Genomic DNA, 20,062 nt, shown 5'->3' with positions numbered 1-20,062 from the left:
CCAACATTTTAACATTATTCACAAATAATATTTCCTATATTGAGCCAGCGTGTATTTTTGGGAACCAGATCAGTCTAATTTGTGAATGAATCATTTAAACCAATTTTGTGAAGTGAATCAGTCAGTTCACTGAAAATATGACACAAATTCTTAAAGACTTAACTCACATTTACACTCACACAAAGCATCAAACTATTTAAAAAGACATGAAATATAGTTCAAAAGTTTTATGGAGCACCTTTTATGATATATTTTAGAATGTTTTTGCATATTTTTTGAAGCTTAAAGGCTTCAGTTCCCATTCACTGTAACTGAATAAAAAAGAGAATCAAAATTACTTTTTTGTGTGTGTTTCAACAAAGAAAGTAATTTGGAGAAATTATTTTCAAAGATTCTTATTTATTTATTTATTCATTAATTTATTTATTTAATAAATTATTTATATATTTTTAGTTAGCAACTAAAAAATGCATTTGTAGAATTTTAAGAAACCTAATTTGTTTTTTTCATTAATTATTTTTGTAATGACGTCAAGAAACCAAAAACGTGATTTGTGATGAATGATACTCCACCATCATCAAAGGAAGAGGAACAGGGAAGAGTCCTTTCCAATCTGTTATAAGACGAAGGCAGTCTTTTCACTGTCCATGTATTGAAAGTCACAAAATCATCCATTCATTTTGCTCCTCAGTTAAGGTTTTTTTTTTTTTTTATGGACAAAAATCTAAATCACAATCACTTCTCCTTTTAACACAAAATCACCTTACCACAACACCGTCCACAAAAAATAAAAAAAATAAAAAACCCATCATAAAAGTGAATTTCTGCTTATGTTGGTAGAAAACAAAAGAAAGAGGACTTGCGAAGTATCCTTGTCCTTCTTTCTTTCTTTCAAGTTATGCCTCAGAGCACAGCATGAGATCCGAGCGTACATACAGAGAATATGAATGTCACTGAACGGCAGCCTAGTTGGCAACTCCCGTATCCTTCCCGATGTACATTTCAGCAAGCTTTTTAAACTGCGGGCCCCAGTTAGAGAGGTAATCATATTCATGGTCTCCCTCAGTCACAGAAGACTCCAGAGAGCTCAGTGACTCAGCAATTGATCCATTGCCCTCATAAGCATAAGTGGCGAGAGAGTCATAGGGAGGCGCGGAAGGGTCTGTGTCGTTTTCTTGCAGTCTGCTAATAATGAAGTCTCTGACATCTGCGCACTCCTTCATGGGTGAAGGTCTGTGATAGGGAAACAGGATCTCTGGGATGATGTCACGACGCAGCTTGTTGCTTTCGATCACCTCTGGGTGGCGCAGCGTGCCGATGTCAAAGGCCTGCGTGTCTTCCTCGCCGCCACCTTCATCATTGTAACTGACTACATTATCCCTGACGTCCTCTTTGGAAAAGATCAGCGGTTCCTTCCTCCTCTGCTTCCTTAGAGCTGAGAACAGCACCACAATCACTGGAAAAGAGTGAAGAGATAGACATGTGTTAGTGTTATCATTGTTAAAGTCTCCATTAAATGAAAATTAAAAAATCTTAATTTTTTTTAATGCAATTTATTGATCCTATTGAGAATGATTTGTTCATGCATGCATTTTATTTATTTATTTTTTTTTTTACTTGTAATTTTAAATCAAAATGGATCTTCTGGTTAAAGATCATACTTTTCTGGTGATGTATGGAGGACATTTAATAATCTTAAAGCCACAAGCTCACATTCAGATTTTACTAAACTAACTAAACTTAAATGCATTTTCATGACTTAAAACAGCACCCCCCAAACTAATTTTAGAAATAAAGTATTTTCTCCATACGGTTAATAGTTAAAAAGTAGGAAATATTTTTTTTTAAAAAAAATAAATAAATAACAAACAAATATATTATAAACAAAAAGTTTTTTTGTTTTTTTTCTGAATTTTCAGCATGAATCACTATTAAAGTATAGATATGTTATACTTCAAACTTGAAACATTCACTTGCATTAAATGAGAAAATACCACTAGACTTTGCACTGCACTAACACTTTTAAACATGCGTACTGTATATACATGTACATATACATTATATATATATATATATAGACTTTGCACTGCACTTACACTTTATACTTACACTATATATATATATATAGCACCTAGATAAAAAATAAATAAATACAATAAATAAATAAGCCTATAATAAGCATGCCTTGGGCTATGATGCAAATGATAAAACCCTGCTGTCTGCATAAACTCACTAAGCAGGATGAGGATGCAAAGAAGTATCGCCACTAGCGCCCCAGTGCTGAGGCCAGCAGAGAGCAGCAACGCTTCGACACTGCAGGAGCGCATGTTGCCGGTGGCGTCACAACTGCACACACGAATGGTCAACGTGCTGGTACTGCTCTGGATGGGGTAGTCGCTGTCGGAGATAACTACCGGCAGATAGTAGACACTCATTTCACGCCTGTTAAATCCACTTCTTCTGGTCAGGATTCTGGCTGTGTTATCTTTGGGAGAGGTGGGGGTTAAGAGAACATTCAAACAGTCAGAGCTGGAGATATTATCTCATGCTGAGTCAAACAACAGCAAAAATAAAGCTGTTTTTGTTGGTGCCAAAACAGAAAAGAAGATTAAACACATGCATTTTCCATAAGATTCAAGATTGAAATGTCAAAGGAAAGATTTATTCACCTTCATTATCAAAGACGGTGAAGTTTGGATTCATTGAACTCAAGCTGAATACAAATTTATGACCCACAAGAGGATCGTCTGTGTCGATGGCACTGATAGTCTGTATGTGCTGGAATGGTAGACATGATTTTGAACTTGCATTGCACTTGACTGCATTGTATATAAAAAACAATAATATTTTTATTAGTCTAATTTTTTTTTATAGTTTTTTTTTTTCACTTTTATGGCTAAACAGTAAAAAGCAAATATAGAGTATAAATACCTGCCCTGCTCTGACATTCTCACACACAAATGTCTCATAAATCATGGCGAATTCTGGCGCATTGTCATTCACATCCAAAACCTTTATCAATACAGGAACACGGCTTCTTTGATGAGGGTTATCTAGAGGAATAATATAGATTAAAGCAATGTAAAGCAGACAGTATATATAAATATATATATGATGTGTCATCGCCTATTTCTTTATGCATGTATTTACTTACTCATTTCACTGGCCAGGACTGAGATGTTGTGCCACTTTGACACTTCCCTGTCAAGAGATTTAATAATTGTGATGGATCCATTCTTGGGGTCGATGTGGTAGAGTCTCTCTGGGTCTGTGTGTTCATCTATTGCATATCTATGGACAGGTTTAAGAAAGAAACAAAAAGAGCTGAAACAGTCACTGATATTCCCTGAAGTTTGAAGAAGGGTTGGCTTTCAATAACATTTATTATAAACTGGATTCGATTAGACAAAGTTCATCTGCCAGGGAATTATTTTAATTTTTTTATTTTTATTATTATAAAATATCTGTTTGTTTTATAACCATACAGAATCATATGGAAGCCCATTTCAGTCTATGAATAAAATAAATAAATAAATAATAATTTCCACTTTATTTTTCATACTTGTAACTTTATATCTCCTGCAACTTTTAGATTTAAAAAAAATGACATTTCTTGCAATTTACCTACTTTAAATTAATTGTGGCTTATTTAAAATGTTTTGCCTAATTGATCTGTTTTTATTTTTCATCATGGTGACTTCAAATCATAAATGTGACTTTGTATTTCACAATGAGATTTATTTCTTGTTGTAAATTTTACTTCATATTTTGTATTATTTGTACCTATTAAGCACAAGTCACAATATATATATATATATATATATATATATATATATATATATATATATATATATATATATATATATATATATATATATATATATATATTGTTCTCAGAGCCAATTGTGAGCATTTCTCTGACACTTTACTGTACAAAACAATTTTAAATTTGTAAACTATATATATACAAACACAATTTCAAAAAAGTTGGGACACTGTACAAATTGTGAATAAAAATGGAATGCAATGATGTGGAAGTTTCAAATTGCAATATTTTATTCGGAATACAACATAGATGACATATCAAATGTTTAAACTGAGAAAATGTATCATTTTAAGGGAAAAATATGTGGTTTTCCAGCATTGACCCTTACGCACAGAGATTGTTCTAGATTCTCTGAATCTTTGGATGATATTATGCACTGTAGATGATGATAACTTCAAACTCTTTGTCATTTTTATCTGAGAAACTCCTTTCTGATATTGCCCCACTATTTTTCACTGCAGCATTGAGGGAACTGGTGATCCTCTGCCCACCTTGACTTCTGAGAGACACTGCCACTCTGAGAGGCTCTTTTTATACCCAATCATGTTGTCAATTGACCTAACAAGTTGCAAAATGGTCCTCCAGCTGTTTCTTTTATGTACATTTAACTTTTCTGGCATCTTATTGCTACATGTCCCAACATTTTTGGAATGTGTAGCTCTCATGAAATCCAAAATGACCCAATATTTGGCATGACATTTCAAAATGTCTCACTTTCAACATTTGATATGTTTTCTATATTCTGTTGTGAATGAAATATAAGTTTATGAGATTTGTAAATTATCCCACTGTGCCTTATATACCAAAAGTCAGAACTATTTGTGCTTGTGTACATTTTCTAGGCATCACAGCAGCAATTCATCAAATCATAATCAAATAAAGAAGAAGAGTTTAAATTGGGCATATATCCCAAACACACTATTTGGATATATATATATATATATATATTTTTTTTTTTTTTTTTTTTTTTTTTTTTTTGCATTGCATTCCATTGCATTGCATTGCATTTTTGTCATTTTAAAGAGTTGATTCAACAGATTTTTTTTTTTTTTTTTTTTTTTTTGTGTGTGTGTGTGTGTGTGCAATTTTCTGATTTGCATAATTTATTTAGAGACTCGGATGCAGGGAAGACAGTGTGTGGAAATAAACTACCGTATGCTATCGTGGGTGCAGATCATTTTAGTGAATTCCCTGCAGTAACTGTTGAATAATTAAATATTTCAAATGCTCACTTGATTGGGTAATGTGTGGCATCAGGGTCCCAGGCTGTAATAGTTCCAATTGCTATTCCTTTTGGTGTGTCCTCATTGACCTCAAAGACAAACTGAGGTCTGCTGAAGACAGGAGGCTCATCTACATCTTTGGCCGTGACCTTGACGATGGCTGTGTCTAAGAATGGGCCCAGAACAGCGAAGTTGGGGTCCTGGTGTGTGTTAGTCACCTCCACTTTCACTGTGTAAACACGCTTGCTTTCATAGTCCAATTTCTGTATGAAGATGAAGAAGATTGTTTGTTAATATTGTCGTAGCTTTATAAATCATAAAATATATATACTGATACAGGTTTTTACCTTTTTGACAACGATAACACCCTCTTGAGTTATCTCATCTGTTATTATATCGATATATTCTTTGCCATCTCCATCTACAATTCTGTATTTCATTTCAGCATTTTCTCCCTCATCACCATCATTGGCTTTAATTCGACCAACACTTGATCCGATTTCTGCTGACTCATAAGTGCTTAGGTGGTAAGAACCTTGAAAAGGAAAGAGGTTATGTTCATTCCAACCATATACAACAATTGTATGCCCTTTTTGGTCTCAATTCTAAGCCCGTCATGGCCTTTAAAGTCAAAATCTATCTTATTTAATTACTAAATGCATTCTTTGTGGGAAATACTAGTTGTATTTTCATTGGTGCACGTTATTCTTCACAATAAATGTCACTTTGGCCATGCTAAAATTTTAACAACAATTTTGACCAAGAGCAAGCAGCTATTTAAGCAGTATTTTAGTGAACTCATTTTTTTTTTTTTTTTTTTTTAGCTCCATCTCACTTGGAAATGCATCAGACATACAACTCACAGATAAAGACGTACAATATATCAGAAAAACAATTTAAACAATAGATGGGTTGCAGTGCATGTTGAATTAACAAGCATTTTTAAGTGAGTGATATCTTACTGTATGCAAAACGTGGCGGGCTGTCGTTAACATCTGTAAGGGTGACGTTGACCATGGTGGTTCCAGACAGACCACCCATCTGTCCTGCCATGTCTTTGGCTTGTATAACCACCTGATACTCATTTCGCACTTCTCGGTCCATATTGGAAAGGGCTATTCTGACAATTCCTACACAGAAAAAAAATTCCGGGTAACCTACTGCATACTGAACAGAAACTTATACTTAACATTTTTCTTAATATTTCATCTAATAATTTGTTTTATAGCACTACTTTCTTAAAGGGACAGTGTTTACCTTTCATTGTGTTTATACTTTCATCTTAATATTTTGCATCTGTAAGTTTTTATATTGGAACATTTATCAAACCTAACTTCCATTCTTCCCAGAAAAGGTAATAAAACAAGCCCAGCATAGTAATTTGTTTTATTCCAAATTTTTATTCTATTTTGTGTAAAACAAATATTCTAGTTGTAGCTGGATGTGTTAGCCAGGTGCAGCAGTGTGATCTTTATGCTTCAGACATTCCACATAAAAAGTCACATCCCTGCCTCACTTTGTCAAATGGCCTCAGGCATCCATCGTAGTAGTATGTCAGCAGAGAATATGTTTTCAACAAGATGTTTGGAGGATTCACCTGTCTCAGGTTCCACAGAGAAGTAGGGCTGCCCTTGCAGGATGCTGTACACTAGTTTGGCACTGTTCCCGTATGTGGCATCATCTGCATCAGTGGCATTGACTTCTATTACAAAAGTACCTATAAAAAAGAGAGACAAACGAGTTTTGAGGAATGGAAAGGGGAGCAAATGGAGATGTTTGATTACGTCTCCTTCTTCTAGTTTATGGAGACACCCAAAAACATCAACAATATAATAAAATGTCCTCAGATTTGCCAAAATTCAAAAGTCAGCCATCAGAAATCATTAGCTTCTCATCATTTTTTTTTTTTTTTTTCAAATACATTGCATTTATTGACATACTGTATGCCAATATCTATTTCTCCTTATAGTCATTTTAGGATGAGCATCTGAGGCAAATGTCAACATTCCACTCAAGCATAATTGAGAACATAACTGAGTTCCTATGGGTAGCAGTGGAGAAGATACAGCCCCTTTAATATTAAGATTAAACCAATTTGCATCTATACACAACTTTTTCGGATAAGGATTGTGTTTGGAATTACATTTATATGATATTCAATTGCTCAGATGTGAAGAACCAAGCTCTCAATAAACTGATTATCATGGGGTGCAGTTATGAAAAGGAAACAAATAGTTGGGTCCTTTCTTAGCTTCTGAACTGAATTATTAGCAGTCATTATGATTCAAAGGCTACATCGCCTCTAACCTTGATTTACCACCATTCCTTAAACTGGAAAACACAGATGGTATTGGTTTTGTCCCAGGGTTGTGTGTCAGAGGGTAATGGGTGCTTCATAATATGATGACACTTTGCACCTGATTGAGGGTAATAATTTCATAAATAAGATGTACAGCCCCTTGTATTAGATTCCAGCTGAACATGAGAACCCCTATCAGAGAAGGAAGAGCATCATTAGATTTTCTTTGGGGAGACGATACCAAACAGACTGCTTCACTGCTTGAGGACTGACTTGATTGGAAACGGGATAACCAGAGGTTATTATGATGTTACTGAGAAGCAGCATGAATCTCCTGAATATTCATGCGCTGTGAATATTTATGATGCAGTGTCACTGCTAGCACAGAGTCACTGATTGTGTGAGACAGTGGTGATAGATGATGTGCGAATGGGAATTAGATGTAAATAGAAAATGTGATAAGATGAGCAAATACAATCTCCTCCATCAGGCACTACATCAGGACTCAAGAGAGGCAGTGCCTAGCGGGCACTGGTTTTTAATATTTACATATATTTGCATTTGACTACCTGAAAATGGTTTCCTAGATTCCTAGAAAACTGCTTTATTTAGGTAATAGGATTATTTCTTATTATTAATAGAACCATGGTACCAATCATATTTGCTATAGATATTTTTATTTACTTATGCGGCAACAAACACCAAATAATAAATAGAAAATGCCAGAACTCATTTTAGAATGTTTCCTAGTACTTTATGGTCTCTAGACCGCTTGACTGCATCAAATTATCCTGTGTTTTTAAAAATAATTTATGTGGCGCTATAACTCGTTTATTATTTTATTTTCTATTCATTATTGTTTTTAAATTTCAGGACACACACACACACACACACACACACACACATAATAAAAATAATGATAATAAAAATAAAATAAATCATGCAGAAAATGTTGTGTAACTATAGGTCAACATGTTAAAGTATTAAATCAAAGACAAAACAAAACATTAAAAATACAAAACAAACAAATTGTTGTCAAAGTCTAACTCAGTTTTGTCTAAATCCTCCGCTAGTAATGTTGAGTAAAACATTTGAGTTTAAAGGCTTAAATCAAAGCCAAAACATCCCTAAAATATAAATAATAAAAAAATATATATATATATATATGAAAGACTTAACAACAAGATAAAGACTTCAAAACTCCACTAAAGCTTAAAAATACCATAATATGTTTGCAGATATTTAAGATACGTGCTAAGTTAACATACCGGTTTATCTGAAAAGCAGTGCTAATGTCAATTAATCTCCTTTGAAAATGTCTGTCGTTGTTTTGGTTTGTGAAAACCGCCCACTGCCATTTTACTCAAATGTATTTCAGCACCCGGGTTGCCAGTAGGCAGGAAAACACAGCACATTTCATTTTATTCGTCGTCAATCTGGCAACCTGCATGTGCATCAAGTCTCAGGAGGAGGGGCTGGGTGAAAAAAAAAAAAAAAACCCTCTCCAGTATTTTGAATTTGGACTGCAATTCCTAGTTCAACCACTCTGTGTCACTCCTAACATACAGCACATTTAATTCAAAGCCAAAACAAAGCAACCTTAATAAAACAAAATATTGTGAAAGTGTAGCTCACTGTTGACTACATGCTCTACTCCATAACACTACATGCTCCAAAGACTTGTCAAATGAAGAAAAAAAACTAAACAATTCTAAAAACCAATAGCACTGAGGCATCCTTGACCTTAAAACACTGCAGTGACAGGAATATCACACCCTGGTGCAGTATTCCAGGGGAAATAAATAAATGCACTTCAAATAACAACACAGAGAGAAAAAGTAATTTTCATCCACTCACCGACATCTGACATTTCAGGTACACTGGCAGTGTAGACAGCCTTGGTAAATTTGGGCTCATTGTCATTAATGTCATGTATCTTGACAATGAATTCAGTGGCAGGCTCCAGAGGGAGCCCCGTGATTTTGTTGAAAGCCTGGGCCTGCAGTGTATAAGAGGCCTTTTCCTCTCTGTCCAGTCTCTGTGTAGCATGTAAATCCCCAGACTTCTCATCAATACGAAAAACTGTGCCTGCTCCTTCCCCAGAGAGAATGTATCGGGCAGTTCCATCCCCTCTGTCTTTGTCTGAGCGAAGCTGCATGGACAGAAAACAGACTGTGACTTCACCCTTTTTTTTTATCACAATGCACAATAATTTGTGGATATTTTCAAATCAAAAACTGTAGAGTAATAAAAAGCCTTTCCTTCAACAAAATGTTAATATGATATGCTGTCATGTTTTATTAAACAGCTAGACATGTTTTCAATCATGGCTAGCAGCTTAGAAGAATCATCTTTTGGAGGGAAAGCTCTCTAGGGACAATAGAAACACATAAAAGCCACAGTCTTAAGAGTACAAGTCTTCAGAACATATTCCATTAAATACTAATGAAGCTTTTAGTCCGTTTTTACCACTGCATTTTCATTGCATATCCATTTGCATTTCTAAAAATACAAAATGTTCCTAGACATTTTAGAACATGATTGATTTCCATGACTTTTCATTTTAATAGTGATAATACTAATCAGAATTGTATTTATGCCCACTTTGTCCTCACTGTTATCCTGCCACTTGGAATAAACTCATAAAACTGGATCTCATCACTGTCCTCTATATAGTATTATATAAAAACAGACTGATGTATTTTATTTTATTTTATTTTATTATTATTATTATTTTTTGCCATTTAATTAAATTCTGTTTTAGCATGTTTGTCTTTTTGAAATGGCCTAATAATAATAATAATAATAATAATAATAATAATAATAATAATAATAATAATAATAATAATAATAATAATAATAATAATATACATAGTAATAATCTAAAATAACACTTTATTTGAGAAAAAAAAAATAAAACAAAATAAAATAGTGTAAACTAGAATTTCCCTAGTTTATATTATTATTTATTTTTTATTATTGTATTTATTATAAAGGAAGGTTTTAAAGTCTGGGAGTAAGAACAAGCCTAAAATATAAAATTCTTCACTGCAACACTTTAAATGTTAGGTAAGACTCATTAAAAAAAAGAAGACATTAAACATTAATTTTTTTTTCCCTTTAAAATCGTAGAAGGGGAAAGAAAAGTTCCTGTAATTGAAGAGTCACCCTGATTCATCCCACTGGTTGGGTCATTTAGTTTCCCTTAAATGAGTTTATTTGCCCTTAAGCTGTCCAACTGTCACCATCTGATGCTTAATTAAATTTCAACCAGTGTGATGAGACTATATGGGTTCTAACATGCTTCAGTGAATCAAAAAAGTAGGTGTTTTGTGCATTTATGTGTGCGGATTCAGGTCCTGCATCTGGTCAGAGTCATGGCCATGTAATGCATTTATCCTGGGCTCTAAAGGCTGTTTTTAGAAATAGCTAGTGGTCTGAGTCCACCAGCTGACCCTTCAAACACACTCAGCAGGATCTCATAACAAACACTTTATGCTATCCACTCTGACTGATGGAGAGGGCAAACGAAAGACGAAGAAAAAAAACATCACAAAGCAGAATGTTCCAAAAGCAGCTATTTATCTGGCCTTACATAAAAGCTGTGCTCTGACTTAGACACTGCACACTATACACTCTCTACATTATCATACACTCTCATACACCATACATTCTCAAAACCCTCGATTTAGTAAATGTCTGCTGTAGGGTTTAATGTAAAAGTGATTTGTTTGTAATAAATCTAAACCTGTTTGAATCTTTTGTTTCGAAACGCATACCAAACCAAAGTCATGATTTGAACAAACAAGGATTCATTATGATATACTTTTTATATAATTTCAATCAACTTTAATGGTATTCTGCTATTAGTAGATTACACTTTGTAGGCTACACTTTGTTGCATTTGTATGGAAAGGACGAGCAGATGTCCTTAGTCAACAATCAGTTTGCAAAGTAATTGATTCAATGTTTTGTAAAGCATCACTTCTACCATCACAACGGATTATTTCAGTAAGACTGCGATGCCTTTTCTACAAATAAAAAGGACAGCGAAACTTACATTAAAATTGAATCTCAAATCAGAACTCGGTTTCGACAAAATAGTTAGCTAGCGTTTTTGCATTTAAACAGCAAAATAATCAATAATGAATAATGAATAATCTTTCTTGAATCGAATCATGAATCCCAGAATCCGACTGAATCGTAATATTCATTATACCTAATATAGCTGAAATCACAAGACCTGAATACAAATTTACAAATCTTTTATTCCTTTACACGGTAAAAAGATAAATGTATCTCTTGACTTCCCTGTCAAGAGCTGTTTCGGTGTCCACTTGTTCAATTTGGCATTTGTTTCATTTTTCCAACTCTTTCTTAATGTAAGAGTGGACGTAGCCATTTAATGTATGTGGCTTCCAGGTATTTGTGGCTGTATAAACTGCTAATTGCAAATAGGTATTTCTTATCCTAATATTTTAATGTATTGTCGTAATAATAAACACAACATTAATATATGGTTTGAATTATAATCACTGCTCTAAATTTATATTTATCTATAGATGTTATGAACCAGAAGTTTTTCACATGAATAAAAAAATACCTTACTTTCACATTGAAAAATAAGGTTGATTTGCTACCTGCAATTAAAATTTGACTTGTAGCCAAGTACTCCATCAAAAGTACTTAGTCTAGCATGCCCAACATTCATTGACCATTTTGACCAAGTGCCCTTATTAGTATGTGTTATATGCTAAACAAGAGTTATTGCGGGAAAAAGAACACCGTTTTAAGCCTCTTTGATGTATTCTATGTTTTCTGTATGTATACAACACTGTCAGTGTTTTAATAACAGGGACTGTGCTGCTGAATGTCAGTATGGACTCCTCTTTCATGTTTAATGTGGCATAAATATAGCATGCCTCTGAACCGCGGCTTGATGAATTGCAGAGCCTTCCTTCACACAGCCACTGCAGATGGGTTCGAAGTCAATTGGGGGGAATGAAAAAGAGTGAGTGAAATAGCCCATAATTGTTGATTCCTGTCAGGTCTCTGCGGAGCCACTTTGTCCTGGAAATGAGAGCGGTAAAAAACTAAACCCTGGTACGAAGCATTCCATCTCAAAATGACTCTCTCTCCCTCTCTTGTTCACTTTCTGTCTCTCTGCCTCTGTGAATATTCATGCCTCAGTGAGTGTGTAATTCATATTTGTGCCACTTAAAGTTCTTTGATGATGGCATCAAGTTTTTCAAATTTCCTGCCACACAGTGCTGTGTTTAAATCCAGTGTCAAACCACATAAAACTCAGGAAAATGAAAGAGTAATGCAAAACTCAAGTGCTTGCATCTCCTCCAAGCCCTGTTTTGCTAGACAAGAAGGCTTTTTCTGGGCCTGTGTTATCGTGGACACTCACCTTGCCAACGTACTGATAGTTACTTCCCATGTATTCCTCCGACAAGAAGAACTGCCTCCACATCCAGTCCCTCTTGGATCTGTGCAGCACCAGTTTATCTCCTTTCATCAGATGGTTCAAGTGAAAGAGATTCCCATCACTTCTCTCGAGCAATATGACTGGAGAGCTCAGGTGCGGAAAGACCAGGGAAAGCAGCCAGAGGAAGTGATTCATTATCATTGCAGCCAAACGATCGGTACAATGGCAGTGACTCCTTATTAATAAGCTAAGAAGGGAGGGCAGTGCTGAATTGAAAGGGATGTAGATGGCAACATCAGCAACCCTGACATTGTAGAATTGCCTTTGATCCTCCTTTGATTCCCTATAAAAATAATCAAAGCAAAAAGTTACAGTGTGTTGGAGGTCATTGCAGCCCTTGTCAAGTTGCAACACCCGTTTCTTACACTGTAATCCCTTTGTTGTCCATGGAGTATATCCCACAGGGCCCTCATGCAGTATTCTATTCACAAAAGATCAAACATGTAGCCAGACACAAAACCTTGCATATATAACATGCCTTTGCAATTAACAGAAATGCCTGCATCGGTAAACACAGCTAAGATGGCTTAGTACACCAGGTCTGGGTCATGGTCAGGACATACTGTTATCATTGGTTAACCAAAAATGTTCCATTATTTATGACAAATTAAAAACATTGATGATGAATAAATGAAAAAAAAAAATCAATACAATTCGTTTTTAATAGTGTTTATATATTAGAATACATTGTTAGGTTACACATTAATAGAATAAACATGTAATTGTTTCGCAGAACATGTAACATATTTTGCTTTGTTCTTATTGCATTTATAGAACTTTAACCATCAGATGATGAACCGTTGAATGATTTTGCAAAAAAAAACACATTTCATAAGATGGACTGATAATATAGCATACATCAATTATTATAAAAAAAATAATTTTGAACAAAAAAGTTCTTAAAAAGATCTATAATTTAGTGATGATAATTCACAATGCATGATTTTTATTTATTTGTATCATTTGTTTTCCTTTTTTTTTTTTTTTTTTTTTTTTGTGTGAATGGCACTGTGATCGATATGACCAATTACTGTACATTTTTACAATCTGCTGTGGGGCAATATAGACAACAGTCATACTGTATAAACAAATAGATCCAGTTGCTACAGACAGTATTGCTGTCTTTAAGGATCTGCTACTAATGCTGTACTGAGCTTAAGTTTAGGGTTAGGTTTGAGTTAGGGTTATTTGTTTTAGCGTATGTTGTCATGATGTAACTATATTCACACCAAACGTAAAAACAGTGATACATCACTCACAATAAGTATTGCGGTACTCTTGGTATTAGAATTATCTCTTGGTGTGATAGCTTTCAATAGGGATTGGTCTTTCATTTATACAGCAAAATATGCACTGTAATTTTACATTTGTTTAATGTATTATAAATAAACTCTTTATTTGTATTCGTATCTTTGCTCTATTGTATTTATGTCAGACTCTGCTCCCAGTTTTTGTGTATTATGCTCTCTGTGTGTTTCCATGCCCATATTTGGTCCTTCCTGTTCCTCTCCTACTGTCTTAATTTTACTGCAGGTGTCCCGTTTATTTCTGTTGATCCCAGGTGTGTCTCATCATCCCCTCGTCTTCTCATGTGCATAAATAGTGTTCCCTGTTCTCAGTTCAGTATCTGGTATTGTAAATGTCGTCCCAGAGTTCCTGTTTGTAAAACTTTTGTTTGCTGGCTTAAACCCTCTATCAAAGTGTTTTCCTGTGTCTCCTTCCCAGAGTGTATCATGAACATGTATTTGTGCTGTTGCATTAAGTTTGGTGATTTGTAATATTTTTCTTTATTCTTAGTTGAGCATAGTCCTTTTTTTCCTGAATATAGCAAATACCTAACCATTACTTTTATTTTTTTTATTTTTTTATTTTTTTATCTGCCTTGGACCAGGATTCACACTTGTTTGGGATAAAATAGAAAAATAAACAGTGATTTGGGGTAAAAAAAAAAAAAAAAAAAAAAAAATTATAATAAACTATGTATACTAGCTGGGCTACTTCTGTGGCAAATGTTTTGTTAAAATATACAGAGTTTAATCTGCATATATGATTATCAAGTAAAATAGTGTGAAATTAGAGACCAATATCTAGAGACCGATTTTCAGCACCACCTCTGAAAATTTGTATTGATTGAAATTATGTTAACATCTTGTGCGTAAATTATTTATTATTTTTTTTTTTCTGCAGTCACAAACAACGATTAAAACAAAGTCTGCAAGTGAACGAAGTGGCAATCCTCATTCACAAATTGATTTTTATTCCAAAGCCATCCCAGCAGGCACCGGACGTCAATATAACGTCATGCTGACATTGGATCCCAACGTTGGTCAGACGTTGTTAATTTGGTTGAAAATGAAAATCGGGTTGACGACAGAACCCAACGTCATATTGACGTCGATCTCCAACGTTGGTCAGACGTTGAATTTTGGATGAATATGAAAATCTGGTTGACGTCAGAACCCAACGTCAGGCTGACGTCGATCTCCAACGTTGGTCAGACGTTGAATTTTGGATGAAAATGAAAATCTGGTTGACGTCAGAACCCAACGTCAGACTGACGTCGATTTCTAACGTTGGTCAGACGTTGAATTTTGGATGAAAATGAAAATCTGGTTGACGTCAGAACCCAACGTCAGACTGACGTCGATTTCTAACGTTGGTCAGACGTTGAATTTTGGATGAAAATGAAAATCTGGTTGACGTCAGAAACCAACGTCAGACTGACGTCGATTTCTAACGTTGGTCAGACGTTGAATTTTGGATGAAAATGAAAATCTGGTTGACGTCAGAACCCAACGTCAGACTGACGTCGATTTCTAACGTTGGTCAGACGTTGAATTTTGGATGAAAATGAAAATCTGGTTGACGTCAGAACCCAACGTCAGACTGACGTCGATTTCTAACGTTGGTCAGACGTTGAATTTTGGATGAAAATGAAAATCTGGTTGACGTCAGAAACCAACGTCAGACTGACGTCGATTTCTAACGTTGGTCAGACGTTGAATTTTGGATGAAAATGAAAATCTGGTTGACGTCAGAACCCAACGTCAGACTGACGTCGATTTCTAACGTTGGTCAGACGTTGAATTTTGGATGAAAATGAAAATCTGGTTGACGTCAGAAACCAACGTCAGACTGACGTCGATTTCTAACGTTGGTCAGACGTTGAATTTTGGATGAAAATGAAAATCTGGTTGACGTCAGAACCCAACGTCAGACTGACGTCGATTTCTAACGTTGGTCAGACGTTGAATTTTGGATGAAAATGAAAATCTGGTTGACGTCAGAACCCAACGTCAGGATGACGTCGATCTCCAACGTTGGTCAGACGTTGCATTTTGAATGAAAATGAATATCTGGTTGACGTCAGAACCCAACGTCAGGCTGACGTTGATTTCTAACGTTGGTTAGACGTTGCATTTTGGATGAAAATGAAAATCTGGTTGACGTCAGAACCCAACGTCAGGCTGACGTCGATTTCTAACGTTGGTTAGACGTTGCATTTTGGATGAAAATGAAAATCTGGTTGACGTCAGAACCCAACGTCAGGCTGACGTCGATTTCTAACGTTGGTCAGACGTTGAATTTTGGATGAAAATGAAAATCTGGTTGACGTCAGAACCCAACGTCAGGTTGACGTCGATCTCCAACGTTGGTCAGACGTTGCATTTTGGATGAAAATGAAAATCTGGTTGACGTCAGAACCCAACGTCAGGCTGACGTCGATTTCTAACGTTGGTCAGACGTTGCATTTTGGATGAGAATGAAAATATGGTTGACGTCAGAACCCAACGTCAGACTGACGTCGATCTCCAACGTTGGTCAGACGTTGCATTTTGAATGAAAATGAAAATATGGTTGACGTCAGAACCCAACGTCAGGGTGACGCCGATTTCTAACGTTGGTTAGACGTTGCATTTTGGATGAAAATTAAAATATGGTTGACGTCAGAACCCAACGTCAGGCTGACGTCGATTTCTAACGTTGGTCAGACGTTGCATTTTGGATGAAAATGAAAATATGGTTGACGTCAGAACCCAACGTCAGACTGACGTCGATCTCCAACGTTGGTCAGACGTTGCATTTTGAATGAAAATGAAAATCTGGTTGACGTCAGAACCCAACGTCAGGCTGACGCCGATTTCTAACGTTGGTTAGACGTTGCATTTTGGATGAAAATGAAAATCTGGTTGACGTCAGAACCCAATCTCAGGCTGACGTCGATCTCTAACGTTGGTCAGACGTTGAATTTTGGATGAAAATGAAAATCTGGTTTAGGTCAGAACCCAACGTCAGGCTGACGTCGATCTCTAACGTTGGTCAGACGTTGCATTTTGGATGAAAATCTGGTTGACGTCCGAACCCAACGTCAGACTGACGTCAGTCTGCTACGTTGGTCAGACGTTGCATTTCGGATGAAAATCTGGTTGACGTCAGAACCCAACGTCAGACAGAAGTCAATCACCAACGTTAGTCAGATATTGCATTTTGGATCAAAATGAAAATCTGGTTGACGTCTGAACCCAACGTCAGACTGACGTCAGTCTGCTACGTTGGTCAGACGTTGCATTTTGGATGAAAATGAAAATCTTTTTGACGTCAGAATCTAACGCCAGACAGTCTGAAAATGGAATACACAAATGTTTTGTGGTTTTATCAGAAAAATGACTAAGAGATGAACTGGATTATAACAAATATGATTTATTTATTCACATGTTGTATCATTTACATTTAACATGGAACAGAACATTTACAAAATAATTACATTTTAACATCAACATTATTGGAACTGAATAGTTTTGAAAACATTAACATACATTTTATTAACATCTTTCTTTTATCCTGCCACCTCCGCCCACCCTGTCTGGTGCACAGTACCGTCGCAAGGGCTGTGCAAAGTGTGCAACTTCACTAGGCCTCACACCTCTAGAGGGCCTCGCTCCTGGCCTGCATTTTATGTCATTTATATCTAATTTTTATTACTATTTTTTCCACCCATCTTGCCCTTTGGTAGACTAAAATATTCATAGCGGATAGACAGTACAAGACTCTAAGTATAAGAATGAGTAAAGTTGTTTGTTGATAGGACGACAAAAAGTTATAAAGTTTAACTTTTAAATGGTCTAGAGCCCTGCATTTCACCCTGACTTTTTTTACACTCCAGGCCGGGTTTCGGGCCAATTTCCACATCATAGTTCAGATGCGGGCTGTCCTTAGGCCTGTTTAAGGCTTCTCCTTATTTTTATATTTAAGACATCCATCAATTAGTGATGAAAAAATTGCCGCACTGAGGGAAACAACACGAGACCGTGCTAACATGACTGTCAATAGCGGCTTAACAGTGTTAAGTGTCCCGCAGCATCACAGTGTTCTGCTTTTTAAATGCACACAATAGGCTTAAGCTTGACATAAAGCATCTTCAAAAAATTATTACCATAAATGAGTCATGGGGTAAATAGGAATGAGATTGAATTATTCACTAATAAATAGTTTTCTGAGTTGGTGTAGCAAGGATGATGTTTGCTAATCCTGACTCTCCAACTCTTCATTTTACAAGCCTTAAGAGAAAAGTTCATCTTTATGGATTATCTTTATAATGAATGAGTTTTTGTTTCTGATGTGTTGTATTTTGTTAAGTAGTCATTTAAAGTTTTCTATTGATATATTTGTCACGTCCGTGAGTCATGTATTCACTGAGCTTTGGTTCATTTTTGTTAAGTGCTCCTGTTCAAGAAGAGACGGTAGAAAGCGCATCATGACTATTTTCTTTTTTTTTTTATAAAAGCACAACGATTTGTTGATAATGTGATTGCACACAAATAAAAGTAGACAATTTACAGTTACGAATGATGTATTACTCTTACCTTTATGAGCAAAAATTACTGCATATCCACTGAAAAAAATGCAAGTGATTGCTTTGGCCAGCACGCTTTTGCTTGCACTCTCCCGCACAAACTACTGGATATAGCGCACATTTATCTAGGTTTAATTTTTAAACATACTTGAACTGTTTTATATATCTATAGATTTTATTTTAGGCAAGTCGTGATGATTTAAGAAGGCTAAACTGATCCATAGATTCACTGTCTGGCACTGGCCGCTTGGCCATTAAAAAAAAATCTAGGTCTAGGGATAGGGGTTTAAATTTGAGGTCCGTGCAAGGCTCTAGGCTGGTCTGCCTCAGTGGTCGAGATGGCCAATCATATCAAGAATGTGGGTCTTACTGTCACAACATAACTAGAGTTTGTGGAAAAATGTAAGCAGTAGCCTACGGTATTAGAGAACTGTTTTATGATTGAAATGTTCAGCGACCAAACATAATAGACTATCTAGAGATGCAAACTACTCAACCTTTTATGAAATTTCGCCCTTTTGAATTGAAAAAATGCGATAGGTTAATGATTCATGTAAAACATAAATAAATGTGACAATAGACATTTGCGTTTTCGACTATTAAACATACGAATAAGAGTGAGAGTGCACATTTTAAAAGAAAATATTATTTTCAAATAGTGCAAAAATTGATTTTAGATGTAAAATTCAGCTGCAAAACCTAGTACCGTTTAATTTCACTTTAATAGCAATAAACAGTTTCTTTTCTTTCCCAATAAAGTGAAATACTGAACATAAACATAGGAAGATGAGAAAATAATTATTTTAGAAGAAAATGTTGGATCGCACTTTCCATCTGAACTCTTCATATATAACTGTCTACAAGCCTAGAACTAATTTAAGCATTCTTATTAACTTATTACAATTATGATTGTAGATCCTTATGAGCTAGTGCGTGGCCATGATTTGTGCGCAAGCATGTCAGTGAGCAAGGCATCACAATCGAACAGATGCATGTTAAAGTTGAGTTTGTTGCGGTTCTGGCTTTGCTACCGTTCGGGACGTTCTAGCCTACTGTTCTGCGCTTCGCTTATTATTTCTGTACTTTTCTCAGATTTTTCTACGATTTTTTACTTCAGCAGATCAGCACAGTGCTCAAACAAAATATTTTTGGCACAAACGCTAAAACTAAAAACTTTTTTGACTGGAATAATACTACAAAGAAGACTTTGCCTCCCACTGCCAGCAGCTTACATTCTGGAGATGGGAAAACAACTGCCTACATTCAAATGGAAGAGAGAGAAAATGCCTCCTGTTGGATCTACTTGTTGCATGAACTGCTGCAAACTTCTACAAAGATTGTGATTCTTGAAACAAAGTTACTTGCTGGG

At 35.4% G+C, this 20,062-nt stretch overlaps 1 protein-coding gene across 1 annotated transcript; it reads right to left on the bottom strand.

The window, feature by feature from the left end:
* Positions 1-830: 830 nt before the first annotated feature.
* Positions 831-13,110, bottom strand: LOC113074892 (cadherin-10-like). Its single transcript, XM_026247611.1, has 11 exons — positions 12,762-13,110; positions 9,206-9,500; positions 6,647-6,766; positions 6,012-6,179; positions 5,397-5,584; positions 5,059-5,312; positions 3,155-3,291; positions 2,932-3,053; positions 2,670-2,778; positions 2,234-2,485; positions 831-1,456 (listed from the first exon to the last, which is right to left on the bottom strand). Exons 1-11 carry the CDS (start codon positions 12,978-12,980, stop codon positions 966-968), a joined length of 2,355 nt encoding a protein of 784 aa, XP_026103396.1. The 5' UTR covers positions 12,981-13,110; the 3' UTR covers positions 831-965.
* Between the last annotated feature and the right edge of the window lie 6,952 nt (positions 13,111-20,062).

The sequence above is a fragment of the Carassius auratus genome, unplaced genomic scaffold, assembly GCF_003368295.1.
Source record: "Carassius auratus strain Wakin unplaced genomic scaffold, ASM336829v1 scaf_tig00015588, whole genome shotgun sequence".
Taxonomy (NCBI): domain Eukaryota; kingdom Metazoa; phylum Chordata; class Actinopteri; order Cypriniformes; family Cyprinidae; genus Carassius; species Carassius auratus.
Note: the sequence above shows the minus strand (reverse complement) of the source record. Positions and strands in the feature narration are given on the sequence as shown.